The sequence below is a fragment of the Halichoeres trimaculatus genome, unplaced genomic scaffold (assembly GCF_033239565.1).
Source record: "Halichoeres trimaculatus isolate MK-OKI-2021-1 unplaced genomic scaffold, fHalTri1.1 fHalTri1_scaffold_24, whole genome shotgun sequence".
Classification (NCBI taxonomy): Eukaryota; Metazoa; Chordata; class Actinopteri; order Labriformes; family Labridae; genus Halichoeres; species Halichoeres trimaculatus.
This window is the reverse complement of record NW_027437202.1, coordinates 7,359,824-7,377,507: the sequence shown is the minus strand read 5'-3', so window position 1 is coordinate 7,377,507 and position 17,684 is coordinate 7,359,824. Positions and strand designations below refer to the sequence as shown.

Sequence of the window (17,684 nt, the reverse complement as noted above, 5' to 3'; positions counted from 1 at the left end):
AGAAAAATTAAATTTAAATTCAATAATTAATTCTAATTAATCCTGTAAAAGAAACATTATTTACACCAGAGATTAAACTGAAATTTATACCACATAACAGGCTTTCAACATCCTCTGAATCACATGATTTAAAACCAAGATTAAACTGTAAATAATCCCATACAGTGAAACATTTAACTCCAGATTAAACTGGAGCTCTGTGAGATTAGGATTAAGCGGTGATGAGAGAATAAACAACACGTTTTAATTCAAACTGTCGCAGCCTTTACGGCTTTTCACCGAAACGCTGACACCAAGAAATGTCACTGCACCATCCTGTGTTTGTCTAAGTGTGTGTGTGTGTCTGATCAGTGTGTGTGTGTGTGTGTGTGTGTGTGTGTGTGTGTGTGTGTGTGTGCCTTTTCACCGGTTGCTGTAATGAAAGCAGAGGAAGTGTGTGGTTAGCGATGACACGTTTTCTGAGACAAAGGAAGCTCTTTGTTGTTGAAGCTGACTCTAATATCACAGTAAATTAATATCAGCAAGGTCACACTCACTTAGAATAAAAGTATGCACAGTGTTATCACTGTTTTTTACCCACAATCCTTTGCAGTTTGCAGTAATATACATAAACGTTTGTTTCTGCAGATATTAGGGTAAAATATTAAGGTTAGAAAAACCAGATGAACCACCTCATCGAACCAGAACCAGACCGCTCTAACCGCCTGACAGTGAAGATGGTATCAAAAGCTTTTTAAGTGTGTGTGTGTGTGTGTGTGTGTGTGTGTGTGTGGCTCCTCTCATTAGCAGAGTGTGTCAGAGGTCGCTTCTTTATTCTCAGCTTTATTCCTCTTTCACTCCTGATGTTACTCCCTGTGTGTTCCTCCTTCTCTGTGTGTGAGTGTGTGTGTGTTTTCACTTTTCTAATTAACACTGATCCGACACAGAGCTGTAGTTACACACTGCTGCCCACAGGGGGTGATATAACACCTTGTCTTTGTGCAGATCTGAGAGACCTGAGTACACCTGGACTCTGACTGATTTAGAGGGCGGATCTGATCCATACTCAGACCAGAACCTGGTTCTAAAGCAGGTCACAGAGTCCTGATGGTGGCCTTCTTTCTTTATTTATAGATCAGGCATGATTCCAACTCCACAGCCAATCAGAGAGCAGCACAGGCTTCAGCGTCCAATCAGGGAGCTCGGAATATCTGGGAGGAAACTGAGAGGATCTTTGATATTTAAAAAACTTTAATCAAACAGATGGTTATATTACAGGAAACAGCAAAGGATTGTGGGAGAAAATTCACAAATGACACACCTTTCCTCTCATCATCTGACCTCAGAAACATTTTCCCTGCTCCACATGTTTAAATCTGAGCATCATTCCTCAAAGGACACAACAAAGCCTCTAGGGTGTAAACAAAGGATTGTGTGTGTGTGTGTGTGTGTGTGTGTGTGTCAGCTGTTGGAAACAAGAGGTGTGTCTCTTTGTCCTGAGACGCCGTCCTCTTCCTCACGGCGCTCTGAAACTGGAGCTAACATCCCTAAAGCCTTCTGTCCTCGCCGTGATCCCATCAGCGATCAACGCCGAGGAGGAGTGTGTGTGGCAGTGTGTGTGGTGTATGTGTGTGTGAGGTTTACCCCATCAGCTGTGTTTACTCTGGAGGACTTACTGCTGCTGTTGGCAGCTTCACACACATTCTGCTCCTCCTCTGCTCCCTCTGTTCTCCAGATATAGACAGAAATGTGATTCTCCAGAGAGCTGCAGCCTGAGAGACGGAGCGCAGGGTTGATCTCCTGAGAGCTTTACAGACCATCAAGTTCTCCTCACACACTCCATCTGACGACACACACACACTGTGTTTACAGTCCTCAGCTGTTTGGACGTGTTTCAGGCTTTTCTTCTCCACCTTCAAACACTCCCCTCACTTTAAACTCATGAGTTATTAAATGTTTCACAGAAGTCTCCCCAGAGCTCTCCCAGTCCTCCCAGTATACACCCAAACATCCCAGCAGCCTCATCTGTCAGCCTGAGATCCACGCTGCACCTCTGAGGCATCCACCTGTCTCCTCTCCTGGAATAATCCACTGATCCTGCTCTCTGTAAATAAACCAAACGCACCCAACCTGCTAAAAACGCAGCAGCACAAATCCTCAGACAATAGCTGGCACCCTGCAGCCGCTCTAATCCAGCACACCTGATGCTGCAGCAAACATGTCTGACATGTCTGAGTGTAACTCTAATCCAGCCCCCCGCCCGCTCCGTGAAACCACATAAAACAAACGCACCCCGGCCCTGAAACAAAAGCTGAGCAGCATCTGATTGTCCCTGAAATAATCCTTGAAACAGAACGTCTGTAAACGCTGCCGGGCCCCGGGGACACGAGCGTCAGCCAGACAGACACGCAGGGGGTAAAAATAACACACACACACACACACACTGCTCAGCCTGAAGCTTCCTGTGAGTTTCAGGCACACACACACCTTCCTAACACTTCTGCTCAAAGTCAGGAGGTGATGTGACACAGCAGGTAACAACCACACACTTTCATCTTCAGATTATCAACCTGTGATGATCCTAATCCGGAAAAATCCTTTGAAGAAGTAGAAGTCAGTGTGTGTATATGTGTGTGTGTGTGTTTTCTCTGGCCTGCTCAGGGTTTCTCTCTCTTGTTTCTGTAATCTGCATCTTCCTCTGGGTCGAACATTTGTCCATGTAAGGCCACGGAGCGGCTCCTGGGGTAAAAAAAAAACACAAAGTTATTTTCCTCTGGAGATTTTTTCCAGCGCAGTATGAGCAGACATTGAGAGGAGAAGGAGGAGAAGATTCAAAACTTAGTTTATAAAACACTTAGGAGACAAGCCGGGGTTTCTAAAGACGTGTTCATGATGAAAGACAACGCTAAAGGGTTCCTGGAACCTTTACCCAGGGGACCTGAACCTGGTACCTAGATGTAAACACAGATAGGTTAGCTAAGAAAGAGATCTTCAGGTGACCTCATGTAAAAACAACGTGGTGCTTTCAGGTACCGTCAGAGGGAACCGTAAAGTAGCACTTTGGGGTATTTTCAGGACAGGAAGTGAACAGGTACCAAACAAAGTTTCAGCTCTTACATCACATCTCAGTGTTTTTAGGTCAGTGTGTGTGTCACAAACATCCTGTGTGTGACTTTGACATTTTTACACACTCACTCTCCTTATAAGGACGCAGCAATGCTTTCTGGGACACAGCGAGGGGGCGGAGTCAGAGTGTATTTTTACTTTTCAGACTTTCTGTGACCAGATGTCTCGTTTGATTTCTCCCCAGAGGACGAAGCCATGCTGGACGACACACACACACACACACACACACTGAGCGAGGCCAAAGACCCAGATCTGGTTCTGCTCCTCAGGACCTGGAGTCAGAAACACGCCAGCCAACTCCCTGCGGCTGTTTCCCACACGCTAACCTCCCCTGAAAGAAATAGTTTGATTAGCGCTGCGGCGTGCATGAGATGACAGCAGATAACAGATATTAGTGAAGATATTTAGTCATCAGCAGGATCAGAATCCCTGAGGATCAATTCTGTGTGAGCGCAGAGCCAAACGGGTTATTTAGGAGCTGCAGCTGTTCTGGTCCTGATGCGGGATGTTAGCCCCGCCCCTGAGCAGGTGAGCAGGTGGGCGGGGAAACCTGTGTAATGCGAAATATAAACAGATGGGTGTGATGAGGTGTTAATCTCATCACCCGTGTTTGTTATTGGTGCACAAATAAAGTTACACTTTAAAAAAAATGATGATGTCACAAAATGATGGTCCAGACTCACCCTCCTCTCCTCCCCCATCCCTCCCACTCTCCCCTCAGTCCTGCAGAGCTCGGTGGGCTGCATGTCTAACATTTCTCTCTCCAACTCCAACCAGCTCTGATCTCCTCTGAAGGTAAGAAACAGCATCTTCACACACACACACACATGCTCACACACTCATCAGACACAAATCTTCCTGTAAGGGGATAAATATTTGATTTATTCTCCGTCACGGTTTAGTCTGAGACTCCTCCGACTCCCTGCAGTTTTGGAAAAAGTTAAAAATGTTCAGTATTTTTTGGTCAGAGTGAGACATCAGCCACTTTGTCCTCATAAAACCGTCAGTAGAGGATGTAAACAGAGAGAGTGTGTGAGATAAACAGTGTTCCTGAGCTCACGCTTTTAACCTCTGAGGAGACTCTGCCACAGACGCCCAGATTTCCTGCAGACACTGAACACAACGCTCTCAGACAGGAGAGGTTCACGTCAACAAACCATTCGTCAGACTTTATGTTACTGCCACAGGATGGAGAGGGAGAGCATTGTGCTAAAGAGCTGCAGGCTGGAATCAAACCATCACACTATGAGGGAAACACACACATCAGGTGATCATTGGGAACACACACACACACACTGCCAAGCTCACACAGAAACACACACACACTCAGCTGTTGTGATGGAAATGTTCTCCTCTTAAGATGACTCTCTTATCTCCTCTGGCTCTGAACATCAGCTGATTGTGTTTACAAAATTCCCTCCTCCAGCTAACCCAAACTGACTAATTAACTAAAAATCTAAATAAATAAATCACCAACCGACTGCTGAAAGCATAAATGTGTTTATTTTGACAACAAGGTGTCAGTAATTTAGGTAAATCTCGACCTCCTCTGCTCGTCTGCTCTGTATCTATTTTTAAAATCTGACTCTGAAAGTCCAAACGTGCTGCAGCTCCTTTTAAACTTTGGTTCAAACTTAACTTTATTTAAAACGTCAGAGCTGCTGTCAGTCTTCAGCCGCTGTAAATCACTCCACACTTCCTGCTGTCAGTCAGAGGTCAGAGGTCATCCAGCAGACTGACGCCCCCCGTGCGGTTAATCCGACGGGTTGGCAGAGAGTGTGTGTGAAGGTGTGAACACGTCAGGTGATAATGGGAGACAGGGCAGATTAATGGAGGGGGAAACCGGAGAGGGGAGGTAAAAATAGACGCGTTGAAAGAGTCCAGAGACGTGTCCTGTTATCGCTCTGATCCGACATGGACAGGGCGAGCCGGACTCTGACAGGAAGTCAGCGTGAACAGAAGCTAACGAATCATCAAAAGTATCCTGGTTCTGCTCAAAAGTTAAAACTACACTAAGCGAAGGATTCATAACTTGATCCAATCTGCAACCTCTCTCACACCGCCACTAGAGGGCGCCACTCAACTAAAAACAAACAGGGACAGGCTCACTGTAAAGAAACTGAATCTTCTCTTTGTCTTTTTTTCTTACAGACAGAAAAAGAAAGGAAGAACAGACGAGAAGAGAAGAACAAAAGACGAGTTTCTGACCTATCAGGACCTGATCTCCTCCTCAGACCAGCAGCTCCACTTCCTGGTTCCAGCCTGGTTCCAGTCCTCCCAGTTTTAGGCCGAACCGTCTCCTCTGTTAATCCCAGATTACCAGGATCTAGCCCCGCCCTCTGCCTCCATGGAGCGTGTGCAGCACATGACCAAGTCTGCCATCCGGCGGGCGTCCCAGATCGAGGTGACCCCTCAGGCCAAGAGGAACCTGCAGGAGCTCTTCGTCAACTTCACGCTCATCCTCATCTGTCTGCTGCTCATCTACATCATCGTGCTGCTCAGCAGCTGAGGACTCTCGTCAGATTATAACCCAGACCTCTGGATTATCAGACAGCTACCATCACATTTATCAGAATCACTGTTTGACTGAACACAGATCATACATGTAGTTCCTACAAACTAACCTCAAACTACATTTCCCATGAGCCCTGCTGCTTCCTGCACAGACACACCAATACTGACAACATAACCTACACATTCACACATATGCAGTAAATTTGTGTGTCCCTGCAGAAAGCAGCAAGTCTAAGGTGAACAAGTTAACTACAACTCCCATAATGCACCTTGGTACAAAACAGCACTCACCAGACCTTTAATAATCTTATCCCCTTTAGTGCTCCCATCACCACTCACTCACCTCCAGACTCACCTGGTAAACAGCAACAGGAGCTGAGGCTCATGGGTAATGTAGTATTCACTGCGAGACATTAAAGAATGACAAATTGAAGCTTTGGCGCGCCCTGGTGGTCATGTTAAGACACACAGAGTGACCTGAGCTGGCTGAACATGTGAATTAAAGTCTGCAGACCTGTAAACACAAGGCAGCACAGTTTGCATGGTGTGTTTTCACTTGTTTAAAATCTGTAACACACACACACACACACAGATGATGAGTTAAGGCACGTGACTGTTGTGTAGAATATAATCTGTGATTACACCGTGATCTCTGAGTGTTAATTTATGCCTCATTAATCTGTGTCTGCAGTGGCTGTAAATGTTAAACTCTGGATGAAACTGAAGATGTACCTGCTGACTTTAAAAAACTGCATGACAATAAAGTTTCCTGTTTCCTCCTGAAGAAGCTGTTTGTTTGAAGAACTCATTGTACGGAGGCTCGGAGGGGACAAATGTCACAAAACAAAAGCAAAACAGCAAGAGTTGTTTTTTTTTCTCACAATCAGATTTTTACTGTTCCATAACATACAACAGAAATGATATAAATATAAATAAATATTGTTGATATAGTCGTTATTATAGATTTTACAGACGGACATAATCAGAATGAAAAATCACAGATCACCTCCAGCTCACACACGTGCCAGTGTGCACCTGTCCTCACCCACCTATACATCTATGTATAAATAAATCAATAAACGGCAGAAAATATAATTAAAAAATAAGTAATACTGGAATGAATAATTCAAGTATAATGAAATAAATAAAATGCGATAAAATAAAATGATGTAATTAAATTAAATAAAAATAAAAATTAAAGGTGGGTTGTGTAAAGCTGCAGGTCAAAGTGAGAAAATGAAGTCCTTTAAAAAAAATAAAGAGAAATCTTCTGAGCTTCAGGCTTTAATGTTCACAGTGTGAGGGTGAACCAGCTGTGCGGACACACACTCCAGCTGTGCGGACACACACTCCAGCTGGTTCACTTCTGGAAGACGAGCATCGTGTTGTCGTGTGTTTGTCGTGTTTCCTTTAACGTGTGTTTCTCCACTCTGACGGAAACTCTCCTTTTTTTTTTTTTTTAATTCCGTTTTACTCCCATTGAAGGAAACACGACACATAAGAGGAAACAGCGCCCCCCTCAGGCTGAATATGACCATGCAGTCTGTAAACTGTACAGGTATGAAAGACACGATGTAAACGCTGAGATTAAAAAACACCAACGAAGAAGATTCAAGTGAGTGACAGCAGCATCATGATATGTGTGTGTGTGTCTGTTTTACATGCTCTATGGCCTGACCCTTACACTCACTCACACACACACACACACACTGACACACACCCCCAGCTGATTGGCGTATCACTCCTTGGCATCAAAAAGAAGCTGGAGGTGTGTGTGTAAGAGCGATCTGTGTGTGTGTGTGTGTGTGAGTGTGTGCTCCTTCACACACAGACCGTAGAAAAACAGCTGATGTATAAACACTGTAGGATAAAAAGAGTCCAGCCTCTCCCGCCCTCCTCAGGTGTCCAGGTGGGTGAATCGAGCGCCCCCTGCTGGCTCTCGCAAACACTTCCTGTATGTACACAGTCAGCGGGACGGGGGCTGAGGTCAGGGTGATGCTGGTGTCGTTTCACTGGAGACGAGACACACTCCACAGTGTGTGTGTGTGTGTGTGAGAAAGTTAGTGTCTCCTTCAAAAATCACAATTTTCACAATTTAGATCATTTTTCCTCTTAAAGTGGCGCTTTTTATCCCCAAATGATGACTTTTTACCCCAATTTGTTGACTCTTCCTCCAAATTAACAGTTAAAAACCTTCTTTTTTTAACTTGTTTAGTTTGTTTAATCTTTAAAATACGTCTTTTCTGTGTTTTCGTGTGGTTTAGAGTGTCTGACCTCAGCTCTCCGTCCCGGTGATCCAGATGAGTATTTTACAGAAAGGTGGTGCATGTGGTGGTTTTTTTTGCAGTCAGAAGGTGTAGTACTGCGAGTACAGCTCCTCTTCTTCGTCATGTGGGAGGAGTGGTTTGAGTCCTCCCCCCTCTTCCCCGCTCAGGCTGCGGGGAGACGTGGCGTGGGCCTCAGGAAGGCTGCGGGAGGAGACGGAGGATGGAGTCAGAGAAACGCTCAGAGAGGTTGGGGAGGGGGAGCGTGCTGGAGTGCGTGTCTTCAGAGTTAAATCTGACTCGTCTTTGCATCACTCAGAGTCCCACAGAGACCGACTCAACCCAGCTTCAAACATTCCAAAGACCAGAGGAAAGATGCATGATGGGAAAAATGTGAGATGTAAAAGATTTAATCAGATTTAATCTTGGTTATAATTCAGCGCTGAGTCTGATGAGAGGGAGGCTGCAGCTCACACAGACTCGCTTTTTCAAGTGACACGTGAGGGGAGTGAGGTGAAGGCTGCAGACAGGTGAGGATGCAAGACAGGTCACATGACTCTGAGAATCACATGACCTGAAGGTGAACTGAGGTGGAAAGGAGAGGAATCAGACAGTCTCACCTCCTGCAGCTGTGCACCAGGACTCCCTGAGGAGGAGGAGGAGGAGGGAGAGCGGGGCTCTGCATGGGATGATGAGGAGGATGAAGAGAAGGAGGAGGAAGAGGAGGGTGCTGAGGAGGAGGAGGGAGGGAGCACAAAGAGGAGAGGACGCTGAACTGAACTTTGTTTGACGCACTGACTGAGCAGAACAGAGGAACACACTGGGCTTTTATTTTGGCGGGTCAACAGGAAGTGAGTTTTTACAACATTTAAACGATGTTTGACTGCAGAGAAACCCTGGAGGAGAGAGGAGGAGAGAGGAGGAGGAAGGAGAGAAGGAGAGAGGGAGGGGGAGGAAGGAGAAGAAAATAGGAGGAGAGGAGGAAGGAGAAAAGGATGCTAGGAAAAAAAGAAAGAGGAAGGGGAAGATGCAAGGAAAAGAGGAGAAAGGAGAGGATTCAAGGAGAAGAGTGAATGAGGAGAAAGAGCAAAGAGAGGGGAGGAGGAAAGAAAGGATACAAGGAGAGGAAAGGAGGAAAGGAGAAGTGGAAGATGCATGATGGGATGTGAAGTCACGGGGCACACACACTCCTTCTGACTCTCCGGTCTCTGTGAGGACTCTGAGGCGCTCTCAGACGGTCGGCTGATGATGTCACAGACAATCACCTGAAGCTCCGCCCCCTGTCTGAGGACTCACCTTGATCAGAGGGTTGATGACGCCTACGTTGGCACTGGAGTTGAACACTTTGTTGAAGCCCGTCTCTCTGTTCACCAACTCCAGCTGGTAAAACTTTTTATCGTCCTGAGGAGAGATCAGTGTGAGGAACCAGGTCGCCACACACACACACACACACACTCACACACACACACACCTCCTCACACACACACACACACACACACACACACACACACACACAGGTGAACTCACCACCAGCTTCTTCACCAGAGCCTCTCTTTCTGTCACCATCTCTCTGAGCTCTGCGATCAGGTGCAGGTCCTCCGGTCGGCTCTCTCTGTGCCTCAGCTTGTCCTCTGTCCCCTCCAGCCTGCACACACACACACACACACACACACACACACACACACACACACACACACACACACACACACACACACACACACACACACACGCGCAGAATCATCAGATATCAGAGCTTCAAAGGAGGCAGAATAATCTGACCCAGGGGGAAACTCACAGGATCTGCAGAGCTGAGATCTTGTCCTTCAGGACCTCCTGGGCCTTGTTAAAGTCCGCTAACATGATCTGAGTCTCTCTGTGGTGCACGATGCTCAGATCCCCCAGGTCCCGCTCGTGTCTCTTTGTCAGGTCCTGCTCATGAGCCCTGCAGCAGAGACACACAGTCAGAGCGGCCACACTGAGACACTTCCTGTCCCCGCTCTCAGACCTCCTCGGGTCTCACCTGATCTGGTGGTTGGCCTCGCTGCGGACCCTCAGCACCTCCTTCCCCTTCAGCTCCAGCTCTCGGGTCAGCGTGTCGATCGTCTCGTTCAGCGAGTGGATCTCGTGGTCCAGGTCTGTGATGCGTTTACTTCGGGAGCACACCTCCGCCTGCAGGTCTGAGATCCGGACCAGCAGATCCTGCTCCTGAGAGAGGGAGATGGGTTAGTGCAGAAGAAACGAGCAACAGGATGAGACAGAGGAGGAGGTGGAGCGTACCTGCTTGTGGCTGTGCTCCATGGCTTTCTCCAGCTCCCGTTTGGCTACTGTGTTCTCCTTCAGGTGGATCTGCTTCAGGTGCTCTATGGCTGCGGCGTGGAGGTGATTTAACTCGGCTCGCAGAGACGCTGCAGACAAACGACGGAAAGAAACTGAAGTAAACGTAAAGTTAAGACGAAGAAATCCACGTCACGCCACGATCGCTCACCCAGCTTGGCTTTCCCCTCGTCCTCTAGCTCGAAGCGAAGCGTCTGCAGCTCCTGGTCCGACTGCTGTCTGAGGATGTCAAACGTCCTCCTGTGAGCCTCCTTCAGAGCGTGGACCTCCTCCCTCTGCTCCTGCTTCAGACGCTCCTCCAGGGCCTGATGGAAGACGAGGAAGACGGACTCTTAATGAGACTTTCAGCTTTCACTGTGAGCTCAAAGTGAGGCGTGAGGTGCGTTTGTACCCTGATCTGGTGCTGCCGGGCCTCCTCCATGGTGCTCAGAGCGCAGCAGTGCGCCTCCTGCAGGCGGTGCTCCCTCCTCTGGTGCTCCCTCTGCATCTCTACACACACACACACACAGAGTAAGTCAGCAAACAGCTGAAAAGAGGAACTCATGAAGCAGTCAGTCACGCAACGGCGTCCTCACCTTTCAGCTGCTGACTCAGCAGCTCCCTCTCCTGGTTGAACTGAGACTGCAGCTGCTGCAGCGCCGACTGAGACTGAGACAGCTGCAGCTCCAGGGACTGCTTCAGCAGAGAGATCTGCTCACAGGTGGAGAGAGACAGACAGGTGTGTGAGTGTGTGAGTGTGTGAACTCTTTAAGGTCTGAGCGGAGAGTCCAGACCTCCTCGCTCAGCTCCTGAAATCCTCTGCAGGATTTAGAGCTTTGGGGGGACTACATCCCTGAGAGCGAGGTAAGATGGATTTAAAATGTGAGGACGAGGAGCACGGCCTGAATAAGAGCCTGAAGTTGATCGAATCTGATTCTTTTTGGGGACGTTTGAGACTAAAAGCAGGAGGTAAAAATACAGCAGCATATTTTGAGAGTCTGAAGTTATTTTTATGTTCTCACGCTGACAGCAGATGTGTTATATAAGACGCCGTGTTGTCACTTTGACAGCTGTTTGCATCCTGAGAGCTTTCTCTGAGCAACGATGACCAGACCTCCTCAGCTGGAAGTAGGTCAGTCCAGCTCCTCTCTGCAGGCCTACCTGAGACGCAGGCAGAGGGAGAGGTCTCATCTATACTGTATGAGCGTTTCTATATTCAACCTGCTCCTTCGTCCGACTCTCCTTCCCCTCTCCTCTGGATTAAAACCGTAAACCTCGGAGAATCCGGCTCCTCTTTAATCTGCCGTAGCCCTCTCTGTCTCCAGCCTGTCAGGAAGGGTTTCTGTGAGTCCTCTGGTGTCTCAGGTCCAGGCTCTCTGAGCTGTGACTCAGCTGGGTTTAGATCAGCCAGAGGCGGTCTGCAGAGCCCTGCACGAGTCTGAGAGGAGCGAGCATCCCAGAGAGGAGGAGGAGGAGGAGGAGGATGCTGTAACTCACGACTCTGCACATACAGCGTGTGTGTGCGTGTGTGTGTGTTTCACTCCAGCTCAGCATGTGATTGGTCGAACAGTCACCCCCGCCCTCTCACCTGTTCCAGCAGGTCCTCCACCTTCCTCTGCCAGCTCTCCCTGGCCGCCATCATCTCCAGCTCCTTCTGCTGAGACAGCTGAGTCAGCGCCACCTGTTTGTCCGCCTCGTACTCCTCCGTCAGCTCCTCCTTCAGGAGACGCACCTCCTCCCTGCAGAAACACAAGTTCTATAAGCTCCTTACGTGAAAGAGAGGCTGCACAAAAAAGGAGTAAGAGGACGATCTGACCTCAGAGCGTCCCTCCACTTCTGGTCCAGGTCGTCGGCCATCTTGTCCATCTTCTGCTTCTCCTCCGTTCTGATGGACATGACTCGGGCGTCGTGCTGCTGTCTCTGGGTCTCGATCTCCTCCTGCAGACACACACACACACACACACACACACACACACACCATCAGTGGGTTATTTCTTACAGCGTGGAGCTTCTCATCTTCTTCTTCTGTTTTTTTTTTTTGGCAGATCTGAGAGATGAGCTTCCTCTCATGATGCTCCCTCTGTCATTACTCCTCCTCCTCCTCCTCCTCCTCCTCGTCTCTATTCAATCACTTTCATTCATTTTACACCAGCTGGGACTCTGACTCAGCTCTGTGTGTGTGTGTGTGTGTGTGTGTGTGTGTGTGTGTGTGTGTGTGTGATCACAGCTGCCTGAGTGAATCTCCCTTCCTTCCTTTCCTCCCTTCCTTCCTCCCTCTCACAACCGTAAACCCTGGCTCACCTGCAGGTCCGTCAGCAGGTTACTGGTCTCTCGGACTCTGGATCTGGTGGCGTCCAGCTCCGTCCTGAGTTTCTCCTGCGTCTCCTTCAGACAGGAGATCTGAGTCTGAGCCGAGCCCAGGTTCTGCTCCCCCTCCCTCACCAGCTCCTGCAGGTGAGACACCTGTGCGCAAGGAGAGGAAAGGTGTGTTCCTTGATTGGGATTAGGGTTTAATTAAAGAGGAGGTGTGTGTGGCAGGATCCTACCTCCTGATTGGCCATGTTGAGCTTCGCCGAGAGCTCCTCCTTCAGGTTATCCAGCTGCTGCTGCAGGCGGTCTCTCTGCTCCTCCAGCGACAGACGCTTGATCTCAAACTCCTGCGACAGTTTCTGGAGGAGGAAACAGGATGTTTACCGTCAACTCTTCCTCTCTGTGTCCTAATCTGTGTAAGTGTGTGTGTGTGTGTGAGAGGCTCCAAATCCTCTTCGTCTGACTCTGTCTCTTTCACAGTGAGTGTCACTCCAGCTTCAGAAAGGCCTCTGCTACCCATAATCCTCCTCTGCTCTGACACTCGGCTTTAAATATGAGCTTCAACGACCGCAAGGTCCGCGCATCCTTCGTCATCCCAGACTGAGATTATAATCTGAGAGGACACGCTGTAATCCAGACCGTGGCGTGCTGCGGCGTTGTTACTCACACAAACATTCAGAATAACTCACATTAATGCTAATTTAACATCGTTATGTAACCCAACATGTTAATTTCCCCTCTCGTCTGTGACGCACACAGCTGACTCATTAGCATATATGACTTCATCTGCACGCCCACGCCGACCAATCAGACGCTGGCGAACAGGAGGAACTATCCAAAAGGGAGTTAGTTCCAGGAACTCTTGCGTGTCGACCTAATTACTGCTCCTCTAAAACCTGTTCACAGGAAACTGAGACGCAGACGACTCACCGCGATCAGCAGCTTCTTCTCCTCCTCCTTCTCCTGCTCCGCCTCCTCCCTCATGGCCTGGTGTTTCTCCTCCAGCTCCCCGAGGACTCTGACCTGAGCCTCCTTGAAGCGAAGCGTCTCCTCCTCGTAGTGAGCCCGCAGCCTGGACAGCTCCTTCTCGTAGCCCTGGTGCTCCTCTCGCAGACTCTGAGGAGGAGGTGGGAAACATGATCCAGCTCCATCACGCTCTGTTTGATGATGATGATGATGATGATGATGAGGAGTTAAAGGTTACCTGCTCCAGCTTGATCACCGTCTGCTTGTGCTGTTCGTTAGCCGCCTGGCTCTGGTTGAGCACCGCCTCCCTCTCCTCCTCCAGCCGGCTGATCTTCTCCTTCAGCCGGTTCTGCTCCTGGTCCAGGTTCCTGATGGTGGCCTCGTGGGACATCTGGGTGGCCTGCAGGGAGCCGATCTGACCTGGGAACAGTCACACCAACAACACAGTGCGTCAGGTCTCCTCTGGGCTCACTTTGGACCACGTGGATCTTGCTCAAAGCTCTGCACACAGTTTATTTTTGGAGACGCAAGATTCTTTGAAAGCTTCTTCAATCTGGGCCACAAACCCGCTCTGTGTGTGTGTGTGTGTGTGTGTGTTTTCCTCTGTGTTCTGTCGGGACGGACTGAGCTGAGCTGCTGTGGGAGTGTGTGAAGCTGCAGGAATTAAACAGTAGAAGAAGAAGAAGCGTCTCACTGGCTTTGTGCAGAATCTCTGTGGCCTGCTGCTGGACTCTCTCTCGGCTGCTCTCCAGCTCGTACTCCGTGTCCTTCAGCTGCATCACCCAGATCTCTCCGTCCTGGATCGCCTCCTCCAGCTGCTTGTGCAGGTTCTTCACACACACACACACAGAGAAACACACACATGCATGAGTATAAAGCAGCAAGGTGCCTGATTTTGCTGCAGCAGGACCCGGTGCTGACCTTGATGGTGCCCTCGGCGTTGGCGAGTGACGTCTGCAGCCTGTTGGTCTTGTCGCGGTTCTCCCGGGCCTCCTCCTGAGCTTTCTGCAGCTCACTCCTCAGTTTGGACAGCGAGCGCTGCAGAGCCGCTTCCTGAGCCTGGAACTCTTTACGCAGCTCCACCTGCACACACACACACACACACACACACACACACACACACACACACAGGTGAGCACAGGAGTCGGAACCTCCAGGTGAGTCAGCTCCAGCAGGTGGAGGAGCTCAGACCTCGGTTCTCTTCCAGGCCAGCAGGTTCTCCGTGGTCAGCTGATGCGTCCTCCTCATGGCCTCCAGCTCCCTCTCGTAGTACTCCTGAGCCTTCGCCAGCTTCGCCTCGTACTCCTCCACCAGACGCACCTTATCTTTCGTCAGCTCCTCCACCCGCTCCATCAGGGCCTCCACCTGCTCAGGAGAGAGGAGCAACGACTCAGAATCAGCACAAAGAAAAGCAGGATGATGAGTGGGTGGCTCCAAACCACTGTCCCCACCTCCTGCCGGTGCAGCTCCGCCAGCTTCTCCTGGTCCTCAGTGGAGGAGGCGCTCTGGTTGTGCTGCTTGTTGAGGAGCTCCTCCACCTCCTGGCGGTGCGTGGTCCTCATCTCCTCCAAGGCTCGCCGTTTCTCTGCTTCAAACTGAGCCTGGGACGAGCTGAAGGAGCGCAGCTTCTCCTCAAAGTCCCGGCGCATCTCCTCCACCTGCGAGAAAAGGTGTGTGAGCTTGTGTTTTCTCTGCATCTTCACATGTGTGTGTTAATGTGTGTGTGTCTCACCTCTCTGCTCATTGACACCACCCTCTGTGTGTGCTGAGCCTCGGTGCAGAGCTGGGAGTCCTCCATCCTCTGACGGTACATCTCAAACTCCGCCAGCGCCTGAACACAACACGAGCACACACATGACGCTCCACCTCAGACTCCTCCTGAAACACACAGAAACACTCACCTGTCTCTTCATGTGCTCGTGCAGCTCCACCGACTCCTCCAGGCTGGCGAGTCTCCGCCGCAGGTCGGCCTCGTCTGCCATCTTGCTCTTGTACTGCATGATCTTGTCTCTGGTTTCCGTGACGATGTGTTGGACCTGACGGAGGAGAGGGATTTCAGAGTTCACACAAACAGAGCGATTGAGAGAGCAGCTCGTCTGGCTCGTGGGAAAGTTTCTTCAATCCCACGCTGAGTGTGTAACACTTAATTAAATTAACGCCTCAGAAGAAGAGCGGAGGAGCTGAATGAATGAACCGTCACAGCGTTGTACCTCGTCATCGTGGGCTTCTTTCAGGGACTCAATCTCCTCCTCGTGTTCGTCGTTTTTGGTGTTCAGAGCGTAGATGACCTGCAGACACACACACACACCTCTGTTTAGACGCAAACCTGACCATCTCTCTCTCAGGTGTCCTTTCTGTCTCTCTGAGCCTTTGATTCCCAGCAGAGCAGCAGCCATGTTCCTTCAATTAAACATGATTATTTTAATGATGCAGCTGCTTTCATCCTCCGCTCTCTGCTCCATCCTTTCATCTCTGTTCTCCTGGGAATAAAAGAAACCCTCCTCACTCTGTGTGTCGAGGAACAGCAGCGTCTGTTCTTTAAAAAAAGGGCGCTGTGACATGTCAGCGTCTGAAGTGAGATGGCCTTCAAAATAAAAGTCTGCAAGGATGAATTTGTAAACAATGCACCTGTTATGAGAGATTAAAGGTTAAAGAGGGAGGAGATAAGGGGCGTGGCTTCTTTGATTGACAGGTGGGAGCTGTTTGTGGGTTTGTCAGTGACATCACAGCCTCTCATCTTCTCTGTCAAACACCTGAGATACTCTACTACAGCTCAGTCCTTCAGTGAAATACTACACCGCTCTTCTTCAGCAGAGTACTACAGAGGATGCTGAGTGTACTCGGAGCTCAGGTGGAGCACACACAGAGAGAGCAGCTCAGCCAAACCGCTGCATCGCTCCAGCATTACATAACTACAGTAAGCCTTTCACAGACAGCAGCAGCAGGAGCTCAGAGACAAAGAGGGAGCAGAGGAAAAACCTGAGAATTCATCCTCACGGCCTCACACATCTCTGCAGGACGCACAGGAGGACGAGCGGAGAGAGGAGGCAGAAAAACACAGACTGCAGCTTTAAAGATCAGCTACAGTGTGTGTGTGTGTGTGTGTGTTTAGAGCCCACACATAAACACACTCTCTTGTACACACACACACCTCCACAGATAAACCTGAGAGTCACTGCTTTAAACTGAGATCTCTGCAGAGCCAAATACCTCCACATCCTCCTCCTCCTCACATGCATGTTAACAGAGCAGCATCAGCATCCATCCACACCCCCACCTGCTCCATGCACGCACACACACAAACACAAGCGCGCGCACACACACACACACACACACACACACACCTTGGTGAGCTGAGCGATCTTCTTGCTCATCTTCAGGTGCAGGTCCTGTGTGTATTCCAGAGTCAGTCCTCCGTCGTAGAACATGCTGGAGGGAGGAGGGGGGGTGAATTTGGAGCTGGAGGTGGTAGGGGGGTTGTACGCGGGCTGCCAGCCGGCCCCCGTCGCCATCTTCGCGGGCAGAGAGCGCACAGGACGCGGTGGTTCAGAGAAAATGGAGCAGATCGTTACATCCTGCCATCCTGCTGTCTGTCTCCGATCTGCTCAAACACACACACGCACACACACACACCGAGCGCAGCGCCGAGCGGACGCACGAACGCGCAGGAGGAGCAGAGCGCGCGCTGACAGGGATCAGAGCAGGCGGAGACGCGCGCCAGATGCTCAGAGCGCGCGCGCAGCGGATCGATAGATTAACTCTGCTTTAATGCAGCTGATGGACAGAGAGTGATGCGTTCACGGCCAGCGGGGGGCGGTACATACATCCAAGCTGTGCAATCAATAAACTGAGACTCATAGAAATATACGCATGATGCATTCACGGGACGCTGGGGAAACAGTACAAGAGAAGCTGCGTTTACGGCCTGCGTGAAAAAAATATGTAGACAGTAAAATCATCAAAACCAGCCACCAACACCAGTGCAACCATTAATTAGGTGCTGAAAAGCAAAAATAAAATGCATGATGCCTTCACGGGCTGCAGGAAATATGACAGATAGATTTATAAACCAATTAATTTTAACTGAGTTTCTCTTGATTTGTATAATTTTGCCTCCTATGATGTTTTTAAACTCTCTTGTCAACATATCAGTAGGATAAGTGTCTGATTGATCTTTATTCACACCTCTGTGCATTACGTCACTCAGGAGGA

The 17,684-nt window shown here is 49.4% G+C and overlaps 2 protein-coding genes across 4 annotated transcripts; one reads left to right on the top strand and one right to left on the bottom strand.

The window, feature by feature from the left end:
- Nucleotides 1–3,481: 3,481 nt before the first annotated feature.
- On the top strand, nucleotides 3,482–6,388 carry pln2 (phospholamban 2). 2 transcript variants are annotated; one of them, XM_074664930.1, is made up of 3 exons: nucleotides 3,482–3,633; nucleotides 3,827–3,900; nucleotides 5,261–6,388. In XM_074664930.1, exon 3 carries the CDS (start codon nucleotides 5,453–5,455, stop codon nucleotides 5,612–5,614), a length of 162 nt encoding a protein of 53 aa, XP_074521031.1. In that variant the 5' UTR covers nucleotides 3,482–3,633; nucleotides 3,827–3,900; nucleotides 5,261–5,452; the 3' UTR covers nucleotides 5,615–6,388. The 2 variants fall into 2 exon arrangements, with proteins under 2 accessions (XP_074521031.1, XP_074521030.1); XM_074664929.1 differs by having other exon boundaries at nucleotides 5,257–6,388.
- Nucleotides 6,389–6,474: 86 nt separating this feature from the next.
- fam184aa (family with sequence similarity 184 member Aa) lies at nucleotides 6,475–17,166 on the bottom strand. 2 transcript variants are annotated; one of them, XM_074664921.1, is made up of 23 exons: nucleotides 16,817–17,166; nucleotides 15,683–15,760; nucleotides 15,374–15,508; nucleotides 15,205–15,303; nucleotides 14,924–15,130; nucleotides 14,664–14,840; nucleotides 14,394–14,555; nucleotides 14,167–14,302; nucleotides 13,711–13,892; nucleotides 13,437–13,622; nucleotides 12,743–12,865; nucleotides 12,498–12,659; nucleotides 12,013–12,134; nucleotides 11,785–11,935; nucleotides 10,793–10,907; nucleotides 10,609–10,706; nucleotides 10,369–10,522; nucleotides 10,161–10,288; nucleotides 9,904–10,088; nucleotides 9,679–9,825; nucleotides 9,411–9,528; nucleotides 9,180–9,284; nucleotides 6,475–8,087 (listed from the first exon to the last, which is right to left on the bottom strand). In XM_074664921.1, exons 1-23 carry the CDS (start codon nucleotides 16,982–16,984, stop codon nucleotides 8,079–8,081), a joined length of 3,147 nt encoding a protein of 1,048 aa, XP_074521022.1. In that variant the 5' UTR covers nucleotides 16,985–17,166; the 3' UTR covers nucleotides 6,475–8,078. The 2 variants fall into 2 exon arrangements, with proteins under 2 accessions (XP_074521022.1, XP_074521023.1); XM_074664922.1 differs by having other exon boundaries at nucleotides 6,477–8,087; nucleotides 14,664–14,837; nucleotides 16,817–17,165.
- Between the last annotated feature and the right edge of the window lie 518 nt (nucleotides 17,167–17,684).